Raw genomic sequence first — 27,833 nt, forward strand, 5'->3', positions numbered from 1 at the left:
TACTGAAGACAGATGAGAAGAAGGAAGCAAATTCGGAAGCACTGAGATTATCCGGCAGAACAGTCCCGGAAGAATCCGTTAATATGATTAATGTGATGTGATGAGATTTCGGTGGTGACAGAATGTTCCAAAATTTCTTCGGGTTGTTTTGCAACAGTTTGGGAAGGTCATGACTGTAGAATTTTTGTTTCGCACTTTTGACGGAACGGCTATCATCACGGGTACAATCACGAAATGCGCCCCATGCGTTATCGTCGTTAGTTAATTTTGCTCGTCTATAGAGGCGTTTTTTTTTCCTATTGAGAAGCGTCTTAAGATGCTTTGATTACCATGGGTTGCAGTAAAATCATTTCATTTTTATTTTTGGGATGTGGGTATCAACTAGTTGCATGACACAATCATGGAACAGACGCCAATTATCATCAACTCTACGTAATCTGTAGTTTAGGAAGTAGTGTTCATATAAAGACATGAGGCCCTCATTAATTGCTTGGAAGTTAGCTCGATTGTATGCATAAATGGTCTTGACGGTACAAGCACGTGAGGGAGGTCGAGTGTGGTTTTATCAAAGGTAATGTTTTTATGATCGCTAAGACCATCACTAATGTGTACAGATGATATATGATCCGGGTGTGATGTCAGAACAAGATCGAGGATGGATTTCGTCGTTGATGTTATTCGTGTTGCTTGAACACCAATGACAAATCAATAAATTGCGCTTCCTGTGAGAACTGTGAAGCAGTCCAGGTAGTGGTATTCCAGTTAATAGACGGGTAATTCAAATCGCCCATCAAGAAGATGCGATTTGTGCGGTATTGCGAGTTGAGTTCAACCAAATCCTGGCGTAAACCGTCGTGGAAAGTAGTGTCATTTAGGTCAGGGGGTCGGTAACAAATTCCAAATATGGTAGACGGGAAGACACGAGATAGCGTTATCCACACTATCTCAAAAGTGTTCTGAGTGTTAGCAAGAACCGGACACAAGTCATCCTTCTCCGCAATGAGGACACCCCCTCCTTTTCTGTGGGGTCGGTCTTTCCGGAAAATAATGTAGCCGGGAAAATGTGCCGAAAGCTCTCCGTTCGATATGGCATCAGTTAACCATGTCTCGGTTAGATCGAAAATATCAGATTAACTGGCGCGAACAAAAGCACTCAAGTCATCAGTCTTTGATAGAATACTTGGGATGTTAGTATACATGACTCATATATGTGGGGATGCCGTAGACTATGGTGAATTTACAAGTGAACAGTTTCAGTGAAGTGCACAGATTCTAGCTATCGCGCACATTCTCTCACACAGTCGGCACTAGCATCAAAATAATACGACTTGCGCCCAATGAACAGCTTGTCGTGTCGTAGCTTAGAGCTCATGTTCTGGCCTTTTGCAAAGTCAATGAGTCGCCGACGCGCTGTACGCGTGGCCGAGGAGAAGTCATTGGTGGCACTAAGGCCAGATCCTTTTAGTTTTTGTCCCAACGACATAACTCTTTCCTTTAGTTTGAATGAGCGAAACTTTGCTATAATTGGTCGTTGTCTATCAACAGTAAATTTTCCAATGCGGTGGACTCGATCGCAGTGTAGTTGAAGGAATGCCGGGACTTCTTTGCGAGAAACCAGCATTGTCTCCAGGGGAGACAGGGCACTCGTGGGGAAATCCAAGGCAAATAGGCGCGAAACTATTGTAGCCGTGTATAGCAACATATGATTCTAGCCTTAAACAAGGAAATAGTGATATCACGTCCTAAATCATGCGGATGGTCCCATCCACCCCATAGGAGTGCGTAGAGTAGGTATAGTAATAAAAAGTCAATTTATGACTGTAAACGAGGAAATAGTCAAAACAGTTCATAAATCGTGCGTGAAGTCCCATACCATCCCATAGTAGTGCCTAGAGCAGGCATAGTCATAGAAAAGCAACTTATACCCATAAACAAGGAAATAGTCATAGCGGGTCATAAATCGTGCAGGCAGTCCAATACTGTCACACAATAGTGCATTGAGCAGTGATAGCCACAAATACGCCAATTTATAGCCGTAAAAACGAAATAGTCATACCAGGTCATAAAGCGTGCAGGTTGTCCCATAGCATCCCACTGTAGTGCATACAGGAGCTATAGTAACAAAAGGTCAATTTATACTCGTAAACACGGTAATAGTAATATCAGGCCATAAATCATGCAGGTAGTACCATATTATGCCATAGTAGGGCATAGATTAGACACTGTCGCAAAGAGTCAGTGTATAGTCGTAAAGAAGGAAATAGTCATATAGGGTCATACAGGTAGTCCCATACTATCTCACAGTAGTGCATAGTAGTAGTGCATATCTCATAGTAGAGCAGTAATAGTCATAAAACGTCAGTTTAGCCTTGAACAAGGATACAGTCATAACTGGACATAGATCATGCTGGCAGTCCCATATCATCCCATAGTAATACGTATAGTAGGTATAGTCATAAAAAGGTCTATTTACACCTGAAGACACGGAAATAGCCATATCAAGCCACAAATCATGCATGTAGTTCCATACTCCCACAGTAGTGCATAGACTAAATAGAGTCAGAGAAAGTCATTGTATAGCCGTATACAAGGAAATAGTCATATGAGGTCATAAATCATGCAGGTAGTCCCATACTATTACACAGTACAGCATAGAGTAGGCATAGCCATAAAAAGTCGATTTATAGCCCAGGGTATAGAAACAGCAATTGGAGCCATAAAATATGATGGTACCTCCATACTATCACATGATAGTGCAATGAGCAGTGATAGTCACCAAAAAGGTCAATTCGTTACTGGAAACAAGGAAATGGTCAAAGCAGGTCGTAAACCATACAGGCAGTCCCGTACTGTCGCATGGTTATAATCAGAAGAACGTAACGAAAGAAGAACAGAGTAATGAACCATTACCCGAGAATTTAGGATTAAATTCCGCGGCATAAGGATGAAAATTGGTAGCACAAGGATTAAATTATACAGGAGGATTAAATCCCGCGGTATAAGGATTAAAAGTGGCGACATGAGGATTAAATCCAGCGAAACAAGGATTAAAAGCGGCGGCATCAGGATTAAATTCCACGGTAAACGCATTAAATTCCGCGGTGTAAGGATGAAATACGGAGGGAAAAGCTGTAGAGCCGCCATCACCTGCACATTCGTCACTTGAATAAGAGCTGCTTGTTCACCATTGGTGAAATATGTGACGTGTTAGGGAGCTCCGAGCATGCATGCTGCCCCGATCCTCGAAAGTGTTGCAATGGCTCATTTCGAAGCATCCTCTCGGACATTTTCTTTGTGCTTGCGGAGAGCGGTGCAACTGTTAGTACTGCGTTGGGCTGTTGAGACGTCAGTACCCGTTCTATGACCTGCTGAGGCATGCCTTTTGCTGCTGTTATATTCTTTACCAAAGTCCCATACCCGCCTTCAAAAGCAAAAGTGGAGTGAGTGCACAGTGGACCAAGCTATTCGGCTCATTTTGCGAGGTGAGCAGCTGGTGCACATTGTACGTCATGCTGCTATCGCCGTACAGACTCTTTGTCCGACCAACAAAGGCCTTCAGAAGGTTATCTAAAACAAAGAAATTTGCGCACATTGACAAATTATATGCCATTGAAGAGTGACAATGCAGTGGCATTATAAGTAGATTACCAAAGAATGCGAGAAAAAGTAACCAGAGGCTGTTGCTGTGGCACCTGTGTTACACACAGGTGCTAGTTTTGATGTGGCACCTGTAACACATGTAGCGCGAAAACGGCCCCCAGTTCTTTTTTCCTGCTCTCCGTGTGAAGAGCCCAGTTTTGAAAAAGAGAGAAAAAAGCATACTGTTTATACAAGATGCAATAAGCAATTGTGAGATTTTCACAGTGCCCGAAAAGTGCAAAATGAGGCATAACGTGCCTCCAACTTCGCCTATTGACAGCATTCCTCTTTAGGTTTTATTAGGAATTTTTTATACATTTCTGTCGTGCAGAAACAAAAACTAAAATCTAGCAAAAATTTGACCTCAAATACTCTCGGTCCACATTGTCCGAAACCCGCTTTTCTCTGCCATTCCCATTCGAGTTCACGTTGGCTGTTGTCAGGGGTGCAGTAGCACAAGAAACCCGAGTGCGTTCTCACTACATTTAGTTCAAATTTTGGTTTTGCAATATTCCTATGTGTCATTCCGTGTATATCTGTTGACATGGAGTTGAAGTGGACAGTTATAGCAGTGTCCAGTCTCAGGTGTGATTGAAAAGCTGCCTATACAGTGGCGTAGCCAGATTTCCAAGGAAGGTGGTGGCCCTAGGCCACTAAAGTCATGTTCACCTCAAGAACTCACAAAATTGGGCCCCGCCATTTCACCTGTAATGCTCGGCCAGTCGTGGATGGGTGGGTAAACACCGATAGAGAAATTCCACCCGACACAGCGCTTACTGCATAACACCTGCTGCCATAACAACTACTGCAAAGCTGTTACTGAAACTACTATTATAAGACGCACTGAAATGTCTTTTCCATCAATGTTAATCCTTTGACGCGTCAATGTTACCCTGCTTTGTCTCCATGAATGCAATTTCAAACAAATTGCCCACGCGCACTGCCTCTCACAGCGAAGAGTGACCACAGTGCGAAGAGTGAATCACAGCGAGACCCATTAAACAGCAGGAAATTACTGCTGGGGGATTCGGCATCCCCTCCAGTTTCATGACAGAAAATTTTTGAGCCGCCCTCAAACCTGGTAGCTGGTGTGACAGAGGACCTCCCCTGCTGCACTTAAGAGTGTGTCCATACTGAAAAAAAATTCAAGTTCAATTAAAGTAGTTAGGCTAATCAATGGGTACAAGGCTGCTCAGGAGCAGTTGCTGTCCATTACTGTTCATCATCAGTTGGTCTTAGTTGAACACGAAAGATATGATAAAAAATGTACAGGAGAATATGGACTCAAGGAATCAAGGAGACAAAAAGGACACCTAAGTTACAAAGTGAATTATGCCAATAACTTACCAGCATGATTTAGCAAGCTTGATTTGATTTCAGTGAGTAGCAAATGGTGCACGTCTTCAACAAGTAGCCCGAGGTGCCTCCAGTATTGTTTGGGCAGGATATTTGCAGTACATGGCAGGAAGTAAAACAGTAGCCAGTGCCCCCACTCACTGGCTTTCCAGTATTGTCGGTCTGCCAGAGATCTAGGAAGCCGTGTAAAGCAATCCGGTGGGCGAATGGCAAACAGACGTTTGTTCACTGCTGTTTGGTCAGCTGTAACATAATTATTCACAGACACTTTATCATTGCTGGCGTACATTAAGGATGTGCAGGGTGGTAATGCTGACATGCGTCAACAAAGTCTTAGGGCATCTTGCATAAATTTACGGTTGCTGCTAGTCCAGGTCACTAGTGTTGCGATACATGATTAACTGACGAAAAAAATCTTTATCTAGCATAACAAAACGTTTTTTTAGCAATATTTGCCAACCATCGGTGTGAACTGTAATTTCTTAAATTCTACTAGTTTTTAACTGAAATGTCCAGCACTTGTGCTGGATCAGTGTGCAAGATTTAATTTGTCACAGTCACACTGGTCTACGTCAAGGGCAGGGATCAGAACCGGAACTGAACCTGAACCGTAAAAAAAGAAAAAGTTTTCTGTTGAGCATGAAGTGAACCCGAACGGACTTGTAGCTTGGCAGGGGAAGGAGTTTTGTGTTCTTGTTCCACCTTGATTCGAAGTTCGTGACATAGTCAAATTAAGCACCTTGCTTACTTTGACAAGGGTAGGGCCCCATGGCTGAGATGACTGTGATATCAATCTTTTAGTTTTTATTTATGCATAATTTATATGTCTATTTTTCTCTCTAAGCGCTGAAGTGGCAAAAATACGTTCCATCTGAACGGATATATCTAAACCAGTTCAAATTGATAGTTTCGGTTCAGGAAAGCTGAACCCGAACCAAACCAATATGCGTGAACACAAACCCAACAAACTGTTGATGCGGCAAAATTGGTAGCTGTACAACATGGTTATGAAGCGCCAAAAACACAAGGAACGCAGAGGAGACGACAGAGTTTAAAAAGGGTTGCTTTTTCTTTTCTTTTTAAACCCATGCTATGCATTAAACTTTTAGTTGTGTGTTAGCGGTCGTGTCGTCTCCACTTCGTTCCTTGTGTTTTGCTGCTTCATTACCATGTCGCACAAATCCACACCGAACCAGAAAAAATATCGATTCCGATCCCTGTTCAGGCAACAACACCCCGTTCTGCAATTTAATGCCTACCTGAACTGAGGACTGCCAAGAGGTGTTCGGTCAGTTGTTTTGCAACACGCAGCAGAACGCACTGCATATAGTCCACCGTCTGTCCCCAGACGAGGTGCAAATTCTTGAAGTTCATTAGGGGTGATGGTCGTTTAACTCCATTCATAGGGCACTCTATGTCGAGGTCCATGTTCATGTCTCTCAGAACCAGCTCCTGTGTACATTCACCCTATGACTCAGCATCAAGGAAGCGCATACTCACTGAAACAGGTTTGACAATGTTATGTTATCGAAAAACTGCATATGACCATTTCAGCGCGAAGTGGAGATGATAAAATACTGCATATTCTTACCATCAATGTACGTATGTTCCACGAAAATAGCACCATGTGCATGGGAAATAGCCATTAAATGATATGTGGTTCAGTACCATGGCACGTGCTGGAGCGTCCACACAGCAACACAGCTGTCGCACCTTTGAAGTAATGACTTCTACATCATGTCTCCACACAGCTGTATTCCTTTCATTGGCTTCTTCCACAAACTTGTCAAAGAACATAGTCATGTTGGAATGCTTTCTGCCAAACCACAGAAGCCAACCAACATAGTGTTTTTGAATCTCACTTCAGGAGGAAGCTCATTTACGGTGTACAGTATCGGCCAGGCAGACACTTTTGATGATGACCACACAGGTCTACCGTCAAGTTGAATGTCATGGTAAGGTCCATAGGAGATAACTATGCATCATTATGTAACCTTCTATGCAGTGCAGCGTCAGTGATGCCTGTCATTACGCCCGATGGCACGGAAAATTCAATCTTTTTCAGGTTCTCCTACAATTCCTTGGAATTCTCGGTGACAGCATGACTCATTTGGTCGGCAAAGTTTAGGACGCTGAAGAAGTTTCCTGCATTTCTACTGTCACTCTGATCATAGCCTTTGCGCATAGCATCACTTGTCAATTTCGTGCCACTAGTTGCCGTAAGAAGTGCACTGCACTCCTCACAATAATAATGATGCTTGACGCGTGCTTGCTTTTCGGAGCATGTGTATGCTTCGTGGCACATCTTCACATCCGAGCAATGTGTTGGTGAGTCTTAACAATCATCTAGTGATGTCCACGTTAGTCCATATCCAACAGAAAACACATTTTCTGTGACCCTGAGCTTTGGTAACAGTGTGCAGAAGTAGCAGACAGTCGTATTCCTGAACAGATTCATCTTTTTCTAATTACTGCGTTGTTTCCTCGCATACGCAAGCATTGCAGGAAGCCACCTTTAAAGATTGCAAAGGTACGGTTATACTCTGGACACAGTGCTCCAGCTGTATTTCTCTAATACTTCTGGTGCGTGATTCTTATTTAGCAGACGTGAACCAGTTCTTCGAACTAATTTATAAATTCTGCTCACGCACTCCTAACAAAAGGGCACCATCTGGGGTATCGACAAGGAGGCAGCACCAAAAGCCAGTTTGTCTCAGAAATGCCACAATCTAGACAGTGAGAAATGGGCACTCAGTTTCCGGTGACACTCTTGTGGGACAGTTCAGTTTGTTGCGTTGCGTGGGGCAGCAGTCACCACAGCTGCAGTACTTCAAGTTGGCAGGCTGGTTCTATTCATGTTTTGGTGGAAAAGCAGGGCATTGCTGATACAAATGATGCACATAAATTGCTGCGTGTAGTAATTACCAAAATTTTACGAGTTGCGGACAAGGGACTCAAATACATCTGTTTTTGCCTTCTGTCTTATTGCTGCCTTGGAAGAACGCTGTCCTCTTCGACAAGCTTCCAAAATCTGCTACTCATTACCAATGCATTTTGAGACCATTTCCGTTCTGTATTTGTGACTGAAGCACCATTGGTCGACTTTAGTGCAATGCTCAGTAAACTCAGCAACAGATTCCGTGATTATTTGCCCTGACATGGTTGGTTCTGGACAATGTGATAATGAGAGACATCTCTGTGTGACCTTATTTTGGTTTCAACAGTTTCTGTGCATTTGGTTAAGTTCTTGTGACCATCATCGTTACAAATCATAGAGGTGGAGGAAGAATGCAGAGGGTCCAGGTACGGAGCGCCGGGCTCATTGCTGCCAAAACACAGGCTCCAACAGATAAGATTAGAAAAATTGGAGCGCATCATGCAGTGACATTCAGTAATTTAGTTATATTTTCAGGGCAGGAACTGAACTTTCGAATAGTTCGTGTTGAGTAGTAGCTTCCTGAACATTGCGAATACGTGCCGCGCTCGTGTCATAACACCTGTTCGTAACTCAAGGAGCAGAAAAGTGGTTCCCATTTTTTGTTTGTCGCTCACTAAAAAACACAGTCAACACATGTTTTCATACATGTTGTGAATTGCAGGATGGTCGGTGTTTGCCTGGATCTGTGGGCCACATACTCCCTGGCAGAGAGGAAGCAACTGCAGTATCCTATCATGCTGCTGTGGGCATGGATGCTTCATGCACTGCACAGGTTAGCTTCCTTGATGAACTTGTAAATGTGCACACGTGTGCTCATGTGCAGGGACACGTGCCAGTAGGTACAAAAGTGCAAAGCAGCGTCAGTCAAGCAGATGTGCCTGAAGTCATGGTTTCGATTGGCAGTCAGGTGTGCTGGTACTGGCAGGGTTACTCTCTGGTCAGTTTTCGGCGAAATGGCAGGGTTGCGGTAAAGGTCCACTGTAGTGAGGACTGCGTGCTTACAGAACATATTACGGCAAATTAGTCGTGATGCTTCCTTGTTCTCGTATATAACTATACGTGGTATTGTGTTGTGATGCTAAGCCTTTGCAGTGACAGGTACCAGTGGGTGCAACACCACACAGCAACGTGAGTCAAGCACAGGTTCCCAAAGTCGTGGTCTCGATTGGCAGTCGGGCTAAAGTACCCCTGCTGGTACTTCCAGGGCTACACATTTTTATTCTTCGAATGTTCATGACTTCAATGTGAGCTGTAAATTTCAGGTTCACCTAGGCGGAGGGGTATTTATTCCCATGAACAAGTGGGATTGTGCTTTCAAGGCTACATCTGACTCCAGGTTTGTGAGGGAAATAACACAGGTGATATGGTCACCTCAAGAACTGCATTCTGATAGCGTCAGAGGCAAGCCCTGCCAAAGGTTTGCTAAAGCAGGAGCAGAAGGCAGAAGATCTGTTGCCTTTGATAGTTCTTGGAGTGTAATCTGCAGTGAAGAGGCCCAGTTTAATATTTGCTGATTTTACTGTTCTCCCCCTGTGGCCCTTGGGTGTGATAAAGATAACAGCCAGTAATAATGAATCTGCCAGCGCGATTACATGATGAAAACAATGTGATAGGCCCGAGGACAGACACTGACAAGCGTTCATCCATGTCTCGATCGCGTCGTTTTCATCGTGTATTTTAACCAACACGCTCTATACCTACTCGGGGATGACTACAGCGCTACTAATAACAGTCACACGTATTTTTTTTGCTTTCTCAGATGCTTTTGAAGCATACATCGCGAGAAACCCTTCTCCGAAACATATGAAGGCCAACGAACGTGCATGCCGCAGATTACTGGAAAACTATGTAATATCAGCTGCTGTTAGATTTTGATTTAAATAAATTTGTTCACACAGTGCCCTCTACATATGTGATTATGCAGAGACTATGACCCATACAGCCTTGCGGAGACTGTGCTGACCTGCACTGTCCGTACAGCCCTACAGATTCTCTGCAGCCCTACTGAGTCTTACAGTCCTACGGAGTCCGTAACATACAGACTCGGTAGGACATGTCTCCTAATTCCGTACAGCTGAGGCACGGAAAAGTCTTTGTGGTTTCTCTAATAGGGCGAGAATTATATTTAACAGAAGGATTAAATCCCATGGTATCAGGACTACAAGTGGCGACATGAGGATTAAATTCCACGGTATATGGATTAAATTTCGCGGTATGAGGATTCAAACGATGGGAAAATCTGTGGTTGTATTAATAACAATCAATATGCAGCTACAAACGAGGAAATAGTCCTAAAAGGTCATAAACCATCCAGGTATCGTAAATTTTTCCATGGTAGTTAAAATAGTACTCATAGTCATAAAAAGTCAATTTATAGTAGTTGACGAGGACATAGTCGTAACAGGTAATAAATCATGCAGGTAGCCTTGTAGTATCCGTAGTAGTGCATTGAGCAGTGACAGTTAGAAAAAGCTAATTTATAGTCATGAACAAGGAAGCAGCGACATCAGGTGATACATGCAGGTAGTCCCATCCCATCCCATAGTAGTGCATAGAGTGGGCAAAGTCACAAAAAGTCATTTTATAGCCATAGACAAGGAGAAGGTTGTAACAGGTCATACATCATGTCGGGAGTCCCATACTATCGCATTGTAGTGTGTTGAGCAGTGATAGCCACAAAAAGCCAATTTATAGCCATAAACAAGCAAATAGTCATATCAGGTCGTAAATCATGACGAGAGTCCCATACTATCGGATAGTAGTATTAATCAGGGATAGTCATAAAAAAGCCAATTTATAGCCATAAACAAGGAAATAGTCATATCAGGGCATAATCATGCCGATAGTCCCATACTATCACATGCTAGCGTATTGATCAGTGGTAGTCACAGAGAAGCCAATAGCCGCAAAAAAAACAAATAATTATATCAGGTCATAAATCATGCAAGTAGTCCCATGCCATCCCATAGTAGTGCATTGAGCAGTGATGGTCACAAAAAAGTCAATTTATAGCCACAAACAAGGAAATAGTCAAAACAGGTCGTAAGTCATGCAGGCAGCCTCACACGGTCACATTGTGGTGAAAAATGTAAAGAAACGATAACCAAGAATTTAGGATTGAATCCCCCGGCATAAGGATTAAAAGTGACGGTATAGGGATTAAATCCCGCGAAACAAGGATTAAAAGTGGCGGCATGAGGATTAAATTCCACGGTATAAGCATTAAAGTCTGCGGCATATGGATTAAATACGACAGGAAAACCTGTAGTTGTCGAATGTGTCTAAAGAGGTGCAATATTTAAGTTCCCTCACATAGCTGGCACGCAGCATAAACTACGCCACTACGTGCAGCCAATATATATAATTTCATATGGATGTTGACCTTGAGATGATGAGCGTTTAGAACATAATTTAATACAGATTGCACATATATGCATTTAGAAATTTTCTCGTCTGAATGTTTGAAGCATAAGACGATTTTTCTGCAGCGATAGTATTTCGTCCCAAATATCTGCTGATTCCAACCTCAAATACTCCGTTTGCTTCCTGTCGACGGATTGATCACTGCGATCAAGTTGCGCAACCGCCGTGATAAGCGACCACACATCCAGTCATCAATAAGTGGCTATACCATTAGATGGAAAGATCAAACGAATGGCATAATGTTTGCGCTCGCCAGGGCCAACGCTGTGCTGTTGGCGTTCTGCACCAAAGCTTAGGTCTCACAGGAAGTAGGAGGTAGTGTTGTTTCCTATACCTCCTGCTTCCCTTCTTCCAGCCACACGACGGCTTCCCTTACAAAGCCTTTGACTATACGAAAGTCGACATTTAATACGCCTTTTTTATCTCAATTGTCTCGCGACGTAAACACCCAATTATTATTAATACGCTTTTTCCGGGAGAACGAGTTCCTCAGTAGGAGTCTACCAGAGTGAGATCACCTCCGTAACAAAACATTTAGAGAGAGAAAAATATCATGTAGCCTTTCCCTGCAACGCTGTCAACAGCCAACTGCTTTAAGGTTAATCGCCTCTGTACTGCCACCAAGCCAGTGTACAGAGAGCAGGTTGCAGGGCATAATAAGCGTGTTGGCGTACACTGAGTCCAGGATAATATCATTGTTTATTCATTCTGTGTAGCTCATATACCCGCAGTGTAACGTACGTAATGCGAGAAAATCACTAGATCGCGTTCGGCAACATGTGTAAGCTTAAGAAATTCTCTCTTGCCAGGAATGCTTCACATGAGGCACCACACCTTAAAGGAAAGTCGGCGGGGTGCGTTTGCAGTACAATGAATCACTATACTGATATCGCATTGTATTTCCCATATATTTTCGTATTCCTGTCCCAAACGACACCGCGCTTTGTTTATCTGTTCCGAACAATAAAGCCGCGAAACATAGTTTTAAATGTGCTATCAGCACGCTCACATTAGTTTTGCAACTCGTTGTATGACGGAACCTAGCTTCGCAGCCAATATTATGCAGTATGTTATACATATCTGTGTGTGTTACGCGAATGTGAGCTGAAAAGTTAGAAAATGCACAGGATAACACAAATTATAGTCCTAACAATTCAATTGCGCTTAGCTAATAGGAGTTAAAACATCACTCAAAACGTAGACACTGACGCTTTTACTAAAGAACTAGCTTTCGCGTGGTGGACTGCGCTTGTTCAGGTACAAAATGAGTGGAACAGAAGTGCAAGTATACATATACACAATTACAATAATCTATGTGGGGACAGACTGGATGCTCACTGTAATTGTGTGTATGTATACTTGCACTTCTGTTCCACTCATTTTATACCTGAAACAGCGCGGTCCACCACGCGAAAGCCATTATAATAAATGTAAAAAGCTTCAATGTCTACTTTTTTGGGTGCCGTTTGATCTCCAAGGACCTGACTTCGTCCTCTCCGTGCTTCTGCGTCTTCTTATAAAAGCTAGTGAAATTGAGGAAGACCGTCACATCACTCTGCCTAAAGTAACTGAAGGAACGAAAGGAATAAATCCTGCTTTATCGTCATCTCACTTTTTCTTACTGTGTTCCAAGTCTTCTAAACTACGAAAACTAGCGGTAGCGGAGAAAGAGTGCGCTGCTACCAGTATTTGTAGCGCAAATACTTTTTTCATTACCTATTTAAAATGTAGCGAGATCGCTACTCCGGTACTGAAAAATGGAGCGAATACGCTAGCGTCGCTACTAGTAGCGCCGCTATGTACAACACTGGTTCTGCCTTAACATGAAGCTCGCAAGCCTGCGTAGAAATGTTGAATTTTCACAACAAGTGCCTTGCGTGCAGTGCTCTACTTCATGAAATAAATACGCATTGATATATGAGCATCTCCTTCTTCTACTGTATTCATTTGGCAAGGTCTAGTGATACGTAGTTGACCATAAAAGAAAATCTCAGGGACACAGTTGACAGCTTCTCTGAATACGTTTGCCCTTGAGAACGATTAAGATTCATCCGTTTTGGGCCCGTGTCATAATTGTCCTGGCACTCGGGCTTGCCGATGATGGACACTACAACTCTATGAAGCTGATTCACTGCAGCAGCGGTTTCAGTGTGTATGCGTTAAAGCGTTGAAAGTAGCGCTCTCTGTGTGCGTAGTCCTGTTTTTAGTGAAGTGGGAGCTCATTGAATCATAAAATAATGACACACGCAGTGGGACGCGCGCGTGTAGAATCTTGCGGCAGCAAACGAAGCAGACGAAGCAACTGGACGGGATTGCGTGATGTCACTGCAGCGGAGAGGGAAGCATGGAGAGGCCTCGTCTATCTACGTGGTGTTGTCAGTACGCGCCCAACGTTTTTGTCTTAGGGTGTATTCCCACAGATGCTCACGCACACATGTTTGCACCTTAGTTCTTAATATTGTAACAGTAACACTGCAGTAACAATACAACATTTTAATATTTCTTTTTTGCTTTGCTCAATAGTACACTCTAAATCCGGTTCACCCTTATCATCCCTTTAACAGCCTGTAACCTGTGTTCCAGGGGTTACATTGGCATGTTTCCCTTAAAAACATGAGTTACTTCGTCTCGAACCCGTTCCAGGGGTTACCTACGCCCATTGTACTGCTTTCGCACCGGGAGGATCATGCGACGACCGCACTGGGTGGTGTGTGTTCTGTTCTGCGGCCATCCACCATCAACACATGGGCGTCTTGAATAAATTTTGAGTGTGTTCCGCAGTTACGAAAGCCATGAGTTATGCTGTCGCAAAACGACGAGGGGCGGTGCTTTTTGTAGACGTGCCTCGCGTTGAGGAGATGGAAGTGGCCCCCATTCGCGACGAAACAGAGAGTTTGCAACACGCTAGCACCGCAATGGAAGTGTGTAACGATGTGTATCTTTTCTCTTTTTACATTTGTCCCTCTCTTTGTTTGAATGTGTAACCACCTTTTGAGGGCGAGGGTAGCTGTCTGAAGCAGGCTAAGGCTTGTTCATGCATGTGTCTTTTCAAGATGCAATGTTCGACACTGATGACCTGAGTACACCTGGATCGAATTTCACGGCGCAGTCAGCCTCTGTGTGCAACTGTTCGACTGTTCCAGTAGGAACAGCCGGTCGAAGTAGTTGTGAAATAATTTTGTAATTTGTCATTTAGTCATAACAAACCTATGTGTTCCACAGGGTGTCGGAGCGAACGGAAAACCGGAACCGAAAACCGAAAAAAAACCGCTATTTTGGTGCGAACCGGAACGGAATCGAAACCGTATACGTTTTTTTCGCTCAGGAGGGAAACCGAAAAATATATTTAACGGTTTTCGGTCAAAGAGAAAACTTCGCCGGTTTGGACTCCGGATAGGCAAATGAAACAGACGTCGTGTGCTCTGAAGTCATGTCATGGATAGTATACGAGGGTTACGGTTACGGTAGAATGTATGTCGGTATGACCCTTAGGCTCCCTTTTTAATGGTTTATCGTTCGCGCACGCACACAGACTTAGAGGTACATGTGACTCTCTAGCAATGTGCCGTAGTGCTAGTTTTAATTTGATCCCCTCAAACTCTCCTCAACTAAACAGCGACCCAAGGGGGCTGCATAACGGCTTCTTTATCGGTAATGTCGCGCAACGCGTCCCTTGTGTGAGAGCAGCTAAGTTGAATACATTTACGTATACGCGAGGGCAAGCCCGTGCGAAGTGGCAACTCTTTTGTGGACAGGACACGGTGAAAATAAAACGGAGTCGTCGAGCGCGTTTGTGAGTGAAGGTGTTCCTCGATTTGCGTCGTACTCGTGCAGTGGTGCTTGCTGGCTAGACAGTAGCAACAGACATTCGGATGGGACGCGATCGCTCCAACCCAGCAAGACAGTACTTTATGTATGACATCACGACAAACAAGTCCGTTTGTAGCATGCACTTCAAGAAAGGAGAAAGCCCATTTGAACAGACAGTAACCTACAGGAACTAGGAGCTACCAATTTCACAGCTGTCTATTAATATTAAATACCATGTATGCGGAATAAACGGGTTTACATTTTGTAACCTTGATTTTTTTTTGTGGAGATGAATATTCCTAGCAGAAGCGGAACCGGTCCAAAAACCGGTATGAACCGTTATTTTTTTGCTCCGGAGCAGAACCGGTAGCGGATCGTTTATGATGTAACCGGAACGAAAAACGTTTCGGTTCGACACACTGAGCCGCTACCACTTCTCTAGAATTACATCAGCTGGGGCCACACGGCAGTACACACAGTGAGCGGGTTTCACCACAAGCTAGAGTGCTGTGAGGGGAAGAGCGCTGCAGAGGACCGGTAACACATAACGCGGGGTTCAGCGCCTACGGCAAGGGTTATGATTCGTAACCTATAAAGCTAAGAAACTGCGGCCTTGAGTGTCACCCTTATGTGCAGGCCACGCCTACATAACCCGTACACTAGGGTTAGACCACAACCCCTACTATAAGGGTAAAAAGATATTTTTAACGCTTACTATGGGTGACCAGATTTACAGTGATGCCTGCAGGATAGTGTGCAGCGGTTATACGGCTTTCTCTTTATGTAGTTTATCTGTACTCCAGTCTGCTGATGAGGGAAGCGAGAGGGACAAACCACCGTTATCTGTTTCGTCGAATGAATGGCGATGGCAGCAACACGCATAACATATTTTCCCTGAAGTGCTTGACAAACAGGATAGAAAGAACGACGATAAAACCTGAGATAAGAAACAGAAAATAACAACACGACACGTTCTCCAACTCAGCAACCCATTTAATGACAGATACACCTACAATAACCCCAATAACCTCCTGATGGGAGGTGGGTCATTTTCTGTTCCTTGTCTCATGTTTTGTCGTTTTACGATGTACTAGCTCGCCTGCACCCTTGCACTTCTTCCAGCATAGAAAGAGACTGGAAAAGAAGTACTCACCTAGTATAAAACAAGAAGCGGACGCTGTGTATGTACCAGCACCGGAGAAGAAACGGAATATTGAGAAAGTGGTGTGGTCAGTAAACAATACGCTTCCCAGATTGCTCAGTATCGTCATCACCAGCAATCCACAAACAGTCTTCTTTCTTCCGAACCTTAAATGGGAGCGCCAATCGCCTTTCACAAATGCGTCCCGCACAATAGCATTTTTTACCCACACTTAATTTCACTGCAGTAGTGAGTGAAATGCGATGGGAGTTATGCGATTAGCGATAAGCATTTACTGCAAACTCGGTAAGTTTGAATGTTAGAGGCCTATCAAGGAGATACGAGATATTATCTCTCAAAGACACACAACATTGCACCTCACTCACGTTATAATATGAGATAAAGAAGTTTGCGTCACTTGTTCCAAGCCAAGCTGTGATTATTCACCTGTCAGCTAAGAATCCTGATATGAGAAATCCCACGGTGGAACCAACCCAGTGGCAAGTATGAATGATGTACAGCTGAGTGCTCTCCCCGCACAGCCAGCCTTTCTGCGCGGAAACAAGGATGCCGTCACTGCGAATTACACACGTTCACACAAAATACAGGGTGCTCAAAATTAAGCTTTCATGAGCGCTACGCAAACACAGCGATGACAGGAAACCTGATGATAACTTTACGCTACTTGTATAAGAAACAGGTGCTGCTAATTATGTAGCAGCTGTTTCTTACTCAAGGAACAGAAAAATAGCACCAGTTTTGCTTTTGTTCGCCTATATATATAAAGGGCTAGTGAAAGCTTAACTTTGAACACCCTGCATACCTTCTGATGAAACGGTCTATCAAAGAAAATTGATACAGTGAAAACATTCATGGGGCCAAGGTGTGTGTCTTCCATACTGCATCATTGCAATCACATGCTTAGTATCGCGAACACTCCCATCCGTGGGTAAAAGTTGGGTACCTACCTTTCCTTGGACGGCCTCAAAAACAATAAACTTCACCGAGCTCTGAAGATGTTGTTAGTAACAAGATCAATAGGTTCGGTTTCATGTGTATTTTTGAGCCGCTAAGAGACGTGAACTTCGTATCTCGTCGCGCACGAAAATGGTACTGACACTTCTCAAGGGATCTGGACCTCTGTGAATGTATTTGTTCACACAGTTCCTTGTGGATTGTAGCAGGCACTCGTAATCACACTACAGGACACCTGCATATTCCAGGTAAAACCAGTACTATACAATGGAGACTTGGTGGAAAAACTTCATACTGAAGAGCCTCAGATATGGGGAAGACGCAGAAAGTTCGTTAGTGTCTTTCGCGTGTTGTACCGATCATAGTGCAGGCTTCTTTACTGTGGAGCTCAGCCCATGCTATATCGGGAGGCGCGGAGGTCCTCGGTCAACAAATGTGTGCTCTTTGAATCGCGACACTCATGCTCCAAGTTACAGTTTTCGAGGCGACTGACATAGAGTGGAGATTAAGCAACTTTTTTTCTTTTTCGCGAGCCTCTGGGAGGGAATTGTAGCCGGGTTCCTATAGCTATACTGTAACAATGTTTCATTCTTATGCGTCCTGTGCAACGTATGAAAACATTTCACCGTGATGAGAACCTTGCTAAAAATCTTTCCTTGCGCGGGGAGAAATTGCTGCATTTTGGTGCCTTTTTAAAGTTTGTAGAGTGTTGCGACTGGGCGGTATTACAATGCAGCTGAGGGACAAGTCGCAGGATAACACGGACTTCACTCACTTTTTTTTGCCTGCGGGACGCTAGGATCCCTGCTTATTTCAATGTCAAACAGACAGAAAGGCCCATCACCCCTTCGAATTCTATACTTCGTATTATCTTACCATTAGAAAGGGGTTCAATTACTCACCAGGAATTGCACTGACAGAGCGGCATGTATTCACGCGTGTGCACAAAGAAATCCTTCCGCCACGGCCGGTGGAACCACGTGTCGACATCTTTTATGGAAGCGAATGTTTGCATATGTCTAGGCCTTGTGTGAACTCTATATACTGCTTGCGACACGGTTGTCTGAAATGAGCACCCCGTGCTTTACTCAATCTCTGATGTTGAGGAGTTGCAAGATCCTCTATTTCGCGTAAGAAACACGTGCAGCATATAGTCCACCTTCAAATACAATATTGGAGCATCATTTACGAGGGCAATCAAGGAAATATGGGCCGCGTAGCTACTGACAGGCGATTTCAGACAACCGTGTCGCGAGCAGTACATGTGACGTAAGCCGTCACACTAAACATTCGTCAAAGCTTCATAGAATTCTTAATTATATTATTCTATACATTTTTGTAGATTTTTCAAAAGGCACAAGCTGTTTTCTCTCCTGCTTGGGTTTTGCTGTCTCTGAGACAGCAGAGAAAACATGTATGATCTTGCGCCCCCGACGTTAGATGAGGTAACATACATAGCCAATCGGTCAGAATGTTCTCTATTTGTTCGCTATGGTAACTTGCTTTCTACACAACAGACGTGGAACAGTTTGGATTAGTGAAATACACGGGGTGTTTATTTATAGCTTTTACAAAATTTTTATAATAAAAACGGATAGCAGCAAAGATGATGTTTTTTCCAGTTGCGTTCTACGGCAAGGCGGATATCCGCTGGAAAAGAGTTAGTAACTACAAATGGCTATTTACCTAAAATTCATTCATGAACTTTCTAATTAGGGGATTTTTGGGAAAAGCAAGATGGCATGCCATCCAAAATACCCTAATTAAAAAAGCTTATCAACTTATATTAGTTGTTAGTTTACTCAACCTGCAGGTTGAGAGGCCATCCTTGTTGCAATCCATTTCACGATTAACAAATCATGAAACACGCACGTGCGTTGAAATATCCATCCCCCAAATTTTGATATGCAAAGGAGCCGAAGCGGAAACCGCGGAGACCGGGAACGCAAGGAGAACAGCGCTCATTTCACATCAGAGGGCCACGTGCTTTGAAACAGTGGAGTTGATTGGACAAGGTGTCGCTCACCTGACCAGATAAAGCCCCGTCGGCGAGGGTGATGCGCTTCTCAGACGCGTTTTCCTTTCGTTTTTTTTTTTTTTTTTTTCGTTTCAGCTCATTCCCATGTCAAAATTCGGCGTGGATATCGTAACGCATGTGCGTGTTTCAAGATTTTTCAACGTGCAATGGCATTCATCGAGGAGAGTCTCTCAATCTGCTATCTCGCTTTTGGCCGAATTTCCCCAATTAATAAGTTAATTATTGAATGTTAGGTAATTAGTCATCTTGTAGTTACATACTCTCTTCCTGAGGAAATCCGCCTTGCCGTAGTACCCAACTGCAAAGACAGTATCAATGCTGGCCACATACCTGTTTTTAGAAAAAGTCTGTAAAGGCTAAAAATAAACACAGTATATGTGGTACGGTATATATATCGTCGGTGGTATGCGTAAAATATTGGAGAATACGAATCACTTACCTCCATGGTCGCTGTGAGGAATATACTAGCGTCGTAGATCCAACCAGAATCGCACGTGGATTCTTTGTCTACAATGAATGTAACGTTTCCGCTGTTATTGGACTGTTCCAGGAACTGGCACCCTCCGGGTGTCATGGTTGATTTGTTGAACGTCTTCCATTCGCTCTGATTGTTGATACACCATTGGTTGTCAGGCGTCAGCAGCACGAACAAGTGTCCGAAGAAGCTCCATGATTCATGCCACGTTTCGATGATGATAATAGCAACCAGTAATGTTTTGTTGAAAAGACCGAAGCCAACGTACTTCTCTAGAGCGTGAGAGAAAGCCATTTCTTCGCAGGCGTCGAGAACGATGAATTGTAGTTACGCCACGTAATGCTTAGGCGTATTTAGCTGAGAAGTTTTCTCCTTTCGGTGAAAGAATGTGTTGCATTTACACATCAGGAACTGGTTCTGGAACAGCCACTTCAACTTGGAGAGACTTCACGGCGTGTCAGGGAGACCGTCAGTAAGATATCACTCAGTACAGATTAAGCTGTGGTCATCAGGTGTATCATGCTTTCCGGCGCCGTAGCTGGTTGTTGATGATAAGAATTCTCGACTTCGAGTGGCAGAGGATACCGAGAAGCTTCTAATCAGATGTGACCGCCGTGATCTTCTTCTCTTTTTTTGTTTTTTTTTTTTTCGCAGGCGTTATGTTGCTGGACGAAGCATTCTTTGTTCTATTTCCCGGAATGAATGGCGATGGCAGCAACACGCATGACAACACACTTTCTCTGAAGTGTTTGTGAAATAGGATAGAAAGAGGCGTTTCCATTCACAGCTGCTGAACGAAGTTACGCACCTGCATAAAACAAGAGATGGACGCTGGCACCATTGAAGAAACGGAAGATTCACAATGTGGTGTTGTCAATAAGCCATACGCTTCCCAGATTAATCAGAATGGTCATCAGCAGCAAACTACAAACTGTCTACTTTCTTCCGAACCTCAAACGGGAGCGCAAATCATCTCTCACATATGCTTGTCATGTGTCTCCCTTGTCTACATGCGTAACCATTTCGCTTGAATGTCGTCGTTTTGATACGGGATAACGTGTGTTTAGTGGTCGCTACGGAGTTTTAAGGTACGACCGCCAACATAGAGGGGCTAGATTCTAAGAAAAAAAGGGAGTCGGGAGGCGTCAGATGCGCTTTACCCCCCCGCACCCCCCCCAATTCGCCGTCTCTCCGATAATGACTCCCCCCTTCCTTCTCCCCTCCTTCGAGCGGAATCTGTTGCGTGCGAGAACGGGAGGAGAGTGGACCCGTAGAGCCTCCAGCAGTGCCCTCAAAACGTGAGACTGCGTGAAACGGCTGCTCGCATGAAGTCAAACGCATAGGCGAAAAATTTGCTCTGCTAATGTGCCATGTACAGCTCGAAGCAGGGTTAACTGGAACTGACGTGGAGAGATGGAGAGAGGGTAGAAAGAAGGAAGAGGTTCGTTCCTACCTCAACTGCACGTTCCCCAAATTTGCTCTCCCGCCTTCCGTAAACCGCATTTTGATTTTTTTGCACCACATCAATCCCTTTTCTGTAAATTTTCCTCATCTGAAACACTTCACCCTAATTTTAATTTTGGAAGCTTAGGAGAGGTGAGAGACGACTGGTTCGCACGTGCTAACCTGGCGCGCGCCTTCGGGATATCATGGATTCTTCAAGGTATATTTAAACAGGTACCGCAACTCCCATAGGCCCCTGTGTCTTCAGAATGACGCCATGATTGAGACGGTCAGCGCCATCCATCCGTTGCGCGGACTACTACGATTGTAAATAAATGACGTCAGAGATGACGTCGCTAGTATGAATAATAATTAGTGCATAATTAGCCATGCACGTTTACATTGGCCCACTTCACTTGCTCTGTATTCCCTTTTCCACGCCCAGTCAACAATACCAGACGAGAACACAGAAAAATAAAGCATATCAGGTTTAATGAATCATATCAATTCCAAATACATACGGTTATCACAGATTTTGACAACACCAAACAGGAAGGCATGACCATACAGAAATTAGGAAGGCTCACATAAGGCCCATTTCTCACCCAGAGCTATACGTACACCTAGTGATTAGACATTTGCATTTATTCAATGAGTGGCCGTTATAGGTCCATTGCAACAAAACACGACATCGTTGGTGCACAGTTGGTTCCTGCTAACACTCGCACTATGATGGCCGCTCGTCCCATGACGAAATCTTTTTTTTTTTTTTTCGCGGGCCCAGCAACAGGGGATGCATTGTATTCACCTGCTCACACGTGTTAATCTTGGTCTACAGCACGGAGATGTGAACGTCGCTTCCTGTTTGACCCAAAGAGTCTACGAACTCCGTATTACAATGCACGGACACACGGTACGGATACAGAGACGCACGGATAAACACCCCCAACTGTGACACATGCGCAAAGGAGCAGGATACGGAAATGTACTGAGTGGTACATGATCTCGTATATGTGCACGAGCGGGGCAACAGAAAGTTTTTTCTACATTGAAATTATGAATAACCTATTAGTACACACACAAGTGACGCCCATGTTGCAAAGTTTTTCTGTTTACAACCGTACCTCTACTGTCAACACCCAGGATCGCTCGCGCCTCTTGCTGGTGGCCTTGCCGATGGGTCTGATTTGGTATTTTCGCTAGTTTTCGCGACCAGTTTAGATATACCTTGGATTCTTCGCAATCCCTCAGACACGGTCGCCCAAACGAAACGAGCGCAGCGTTGATAACGCCAGCCTGACTGCGCACTCTTCAGCGCGCCACAGCAAACACCCCTCGGACTAGAATAGAGATGTCAAAACCTCCTAGCCCTTTATTTGTGCTAGACGCCGCCAGGGTGGCTCCCCCCTTGCTTCGCCGGTGGAAGCGGCGTTCCAGTGAACTCTGCTTCGAGCTGTACAAACAATGATTCAAAAGTACAACGAAAAAGTGAAAACATACACATACACGCCTAATGCGCCTCCCGACTCATATTCCAGGCTCCGGGATTTGCCGCTCCACATTTTCGGTCCCTTCAAAGGATTTGAAACTCGTGAAGGTAATCACATGGTCTTTCTAGTTTTGTGGCTTTTCGTTCATCATTTTCGCGGGACGTTTACGTAAGGATAGCACGAATGTCACTCTGTTTGCGTACAAGTCGTCGATGAAGTAAAATCACAGTGGGAGGCGATCACCGTGCAGATAACGTGAAGGGGGCATTACGGGACTCAAGCTTTCGATACCGTAACCACGGTCCCTTGATAGTTTCTGGTCACGCAGCTTCTTCGTATCTCTACGGGGAAGCTTTGCCCAGGGACCAGAGCGCCCGCGTGGTGGCGCTGCCGTCGGAACCCGGGAGGGAAACTCCTTCGTCTCCCATTGCGGTATGATGCGCCAATAAAACCTGAATCAAATCAAATCAAATCCCATTGCGGTACACATGTTTCGGCTGTTGTCGCGTGATAACTGTGTGCTAGCAGCATGCCAGAAACACGCTGTGTTACGAAAAGTCGCTCTGGGTATTCGGGAGGTGCCAAGCTATCATGTTCGCGTTTCCTGTGGATCCTGAGAAGCGTGAGAAGTGTCATTCCTCGCATTGACGGTGGGCGGTTCAGGTTTGACTCTCCTCACACACGTGTCTCCGAGAAGCACGACAAGAAGCAGCGACGTCGTGTGGCACGACGAATTCGTCATCAACGGCGAGAAAGTGCTGAACGAGCGTGGAAAGCCAAAGCTCCGAGAAGATGCAGTGCCGCGCATATTCGACGCCTGCGTGCGCCGTCGACACCAACAACGAACTCAGTGCTTTTATGGATAGAATCTTAAAGGGACTATGAAACGATTTTTTCTTCGTTCCGTTTGAAAGAAGACATTTTTCTGAGTCTAGGACCGAAATTTTACTTTCGTCGCGCGAGCGGATTTCTCGGGAGCGAATTTAAAGAGAGCGGCGAAGGGAGGACAGCTGGCGCCGCGCCGTGACGGGCTGCCGAGCGGAGACACAACGGGTAACTTGACGCGACCACGGCCGGCTCAGCAACACGTTATCGTGACGTGTTGCCGAGCCGAGGAATCCCGCCAGGAGCATGCGCCGTAGGATCCCGCGTATGCGTTCATCGGGAATGGAAATCTCCATGACAGCAGCTTTCGCGCGATCGGCAGATTTCGGCAGTGGCGGGAGCCACAGCGCGAGCTCGCGGCATTACTTACCATTGTGCAACACCGCTGACGTAACGGGGAACTGAAGAGCGGTCCGTACAGTTACACCATCGGCAGGGAAATGTGCGCGGGAGAGGAGGAACGCGGAAGAGACATTTCCAGCGCGCGCTCCTCGCAGAGTGGAGCGATTTCGTCCGGAAAAATTTGTGGCATATTAGTTTCTCTGCGGGAAGAACAGTTTCCATCGAAAAAACGTATGGGGGTTCGGGAAATTTCATAGTCCCTTTAAAGCAAATTGCTCAAGCAACTGGGACTTTTGAGCTGATTCGCCTCCCAGGGATGTTAACTGGTGCGATAATCGTGTAATCGCGTCGAACGATCGCGTCAAATACTAAACGGTCATGTAACTGTCTGCTATTAACTGAAGAAAGTCCTCTACGCGCTAAATAAATAACGCATTATTAAAGTTGTTTAGCATTGCAGGATAAAAACGCCGCTCGAGATTGATTCACGGAAGCATGTCGAGCACATGGCGATTCCTTTCAGTCTCGGAAAAGGAATGAGGTGGACACGAGATTACTAAAACATGAGAAGAACGACAAGGATACTGCTGCTAAATCTCGTGATATGTCTGAGTCAGTCGAGATTCTTTTAGAAACTATACTTTTGTCTTCATCAGCTTCGCAGCAACAGTTGAGAGTAATTCATCTTGCACCACATGAACGAGACTGGTGTGATTGCGATAGGCCCATCGCGTGAATTAGTACGCCGTCATGGGCGCGGCAACCGTCTGCGATTAACTGTAGAAGGTCCTCTACGCGCTAAATAAAGTACGGATCACCCTGCCGCCGGGCACTATGCACATAAACGGCGCCAGAATCCCCGGTTGCGGGTTTGAAGATACGAGACTCACCACAATACATCCGTGCCACTCGAAGTGGTCGGCAGCAGCTTTCCGCATAAAATAAAGCCGAACAGAAAACGATATAAACAAGGAGATTTGGCCGAGGCAGACCAACATTTAGGGACGATACAGACAAGTAAGCCTCAGACGCCCAGAAATTAACGAATGCAAACAACTCAGGGAAAAGAGGTGCTGACGCCAGGAATCGAACTCTGCTGTTGTTTGCATTCGTTAATTTCTGCGCGTTTGAGGCTTTCTTGTCTGTATCATCCCTAATTGTTGGTCTGCCTCGGCCAAATCTCGTTTTTACGTCGTTTACAAATCGCCCTGCCTCGTGTCTGAATGAGAGAGTGAGTAAGAAAGATGTAAGAGAGAATGGGAATAGCCTGGTTGGTTGTCCGCCCCCTCCCCCCTCTCTACTTGAGGCACTCAATGGCTGAAGGAAAACGGCTGGCTGCTGTGGTGTAACGGTTAGCATATCTGACTGGTAATCAGAAGACCCAGGTTCGATCCCTGGCGTGAGCACCTCTTTTCCCTGAGTTGTTAGCATTCGTTAGAAAACGGTTATCCGCATTATAGCCGCCTGCTGCAACGTAGCAGGGAGCCATTGCAACAAATAATTTTCTTGCAGGATGTTTGGAAAAGCGCAAACTCAACACTGCATCTGCTGTTCTCATGACTGGCCCGAGCGCGAGCTTCTACCGGGTTCCAATCGCGGCGCCGCCACGCGGCTTCTGTAGTCCCTAGGCCAACTTTTTGATGGAGCTGCATGACCAGAAAGCTATCGAGGGACCATGCCGTATCGGACAAACTGCTGATGCAGGTAAATGGTTTTCTCACTTTTTGTATCGCATGCGTTTTCTGCGCTTCTATGCACAATGAATACAGGGACAGTTGTGTTATGTGAGGAAGAACGTGTGTCTAAGTGTATACGCTTTATGTTTGATGTCTTTGTGGTTGAAGATACGTCATAACGGGTTGTGTGGCGTTCGCCACCTGCACAAATGTCCTCATGCACGTCGATCGTACAAACTCACAGGCTTACAAGATCTTGAAACAGTGTCGCTTGCGGTGTCATTGAGGATACAAATCGGTTGTCCCCCCTCCCCGTTTTTCGAATGTGCTTGTCTGCCTGTGGTCTGCCTTTCCATTATTCAGTCAGGTAAAAGGCAGACGGGTTGAGGAATTTGCGCAGTTCAACGCAGGACGGAATTTTCATGTAATGTCTGAATACCAAAATATTAATGTGAAGATTGGGTGATTCCTCTCGTTCACAGATTCGCGCCCAGAATATAAGACGTGTGCGTTATGTGCTACTACAAACTCGCACAGAGTATCTCTGGTGTATTTCATGGAAGTGATACATGACAGAACAACTTGTTTGTTTGTTTGTTTATGGGCTGGGGAAGGTTGGCTACCCGGATGGAGGCTTGCAATGGCGCCTGCATCCCTGCACCTCTTTTTCCTGAGATGGTTGAACTTCCTGCTGTTCACACCTCAGCATTTTATATTTGGATTATCGTATACAGTGAGCCCTCATTAATATGACCCCCGATAATCTGACATACGCGCTTTACGACCATACTCCTGGGGAACAATGCAGTGAAACCTCTGCAAATCCCACAGTTAATATGACAATTCCGCATTATGACCAAAATTTTCGGGAACGACCATGGTCATAATAACGAGGGTTCACTGTATGTCCTCTGCGTGATTTGGCGTCACACCTTCATGGCAGTGGGTACAGCTATGTTAAGATTTTGTGCACGTTTTGCTCTGATGGAAAGCTTTTGTATGTGTGTGTGAAGCATGCATGTCTGCTCAGTATACAGCTTCATGTCAGCTGTACTTCAGAATATCGCAGCAGCTGAGATTGTGTATTATATCTGTATTATTGTGCATTAAGCATCTGTCTTTTTCCAGCTCCTTGCATTTGAAATGGAAGCACAGCAAGCGTGTGCCAACACCTTGGCACCTGCTTTGCAGAACTTAGATGCATATGTAATCGTCACCTCATCACCTTTTTACTGTAGCTGTTCAGATAATTCTTCGGTACACCGGAACCATGCGAATACCTGCTTCTCCCCCATACCTTCTGCAGTGGTTATCTATGAAGTTATCTGCTGGTCAGAAAGCGGTGGCTCTCTGTTGAAGGTATGGCACTGCACAATCTCAATTTATTGTGTAAATTACAGGTGTGTCACTTCAGAATATTTAGACACTATTGAAATTTGCCCATCGTATAAGGAGACCTGGTCAGTGTTATGTTCCGCTTCCAGCCACCACTGCTAAGAGGGAAGACAGATGGAGTCATCAAGAAGTTGGTAAGCAGAGTTCTTTGTGCTGTAGGTCTATTTTGCTGAGAAGGGGTGGGCGGGTCTTCAAGATATGTGGAATATTTATAACCTATCCGAGCCATTGTGCAACCTCTGTCATAATGAACATGAAGGCGCATATAAAGATTATGCGCAAACATGCATACATTAGGTTAGTATAGGTTTTTTTACTGAATACAGATATGGATTTGCAGATAAAGATCAAGGTAAAATTATTTATTCCAGGTAGATTCTATCACTGCCTCTAGGTTACTAGCATTCGACCCTACAACTGGAGCTGTACACTATCGGAGTCAGCCAATTAGCTAAAGGTTTGAATTATTCATTTCAGGAGTAGGTAAAGTTTGACTAGAGTTGCAGCACCCAATTGAGATCACTGCAGTTAATATGCACTCTGGTCACGCTAGAGGTCACGCTAGAAGCTTGTTTGTGCTACAGTGCACATTTATGTTTTAATATGTCGCGCATATACAGGGTGTTTCATGTAAAGTGATAAAAAAATGTAACTGGCGATTTAGGCGCTGGAGCATTGCAGGACGTTCAGTAATTACCTGTTCTGGAAACATTTGCCACCATAGAGGAAGGCTTTGGGCAATTCTTACTTGCGGGGAATTTATTTTAAGTCACTTCAACTTCGAACATTGCCACGCGAACCTCACTT

The 27,833-nt window shown here is 44.7% G+C and overlaps 1 protein-coding gene and 1 non-coding gene across 2 annotated transcripts in view; one reads left to right on the forward strand and one right to left on the reverse strand.

Moving 5' to 3' along the window:
* LOC135367013 (solute carrier family 22 member 1-like) overlaps positions 1-20,419 on the reverse strand; it is a 119,633-nt gene extending 99,214 nt beyond the window's left edge. The window contains exons 1-3 of the mRNA XM_064600065.1: positions 19,760-20,419; positions 16,755-16,858; positions 16,320-16,474 (exon numbers count right to left, since the gene is read on the reverse strand). Of these exons, the coding sequence (XP_064456135.1) occupies positions 16,320-16,474; positions 16,755-16,858; positions 19,760-20,089 (589 nt within the window). The 5' untranslated portion in view covers positions 20,090-20,419. The remainder of the gene's footprint in view (positions 1-16,319; positions 16,475-16,754; positions 16,859-19,759) is intronic.
* A 4,873-nt stretch (positions 20,420-25,292) lies between these two features.
* On the forward strand, positions 25,293-25,361 carry Trnat-ggu (transfer RNA threonine (anticodon GGU)). The gene has a single exon. It is a non-coding gene; the product is annotated as a tRNA-Thr (tRNA).
* Positions 25,362-27,833: the final 2,472 nt, after the last annotated feature.

The sequence above is a fragment of the Ornithodoros turicata genome, chromosome 1, assembly GCF_037126465.1.
Source record: "Ornithodoros turicata isolate Travis chromosome 1, ASM3712646v1, whole genome shotgun sequence".
Taxonomy (NCBI): Eukaryota; Metazoa; Arthropoda; class Arachnida; order Ixodida; family Argasidae; genus Ornithodoros; species Ornithodoros turicata.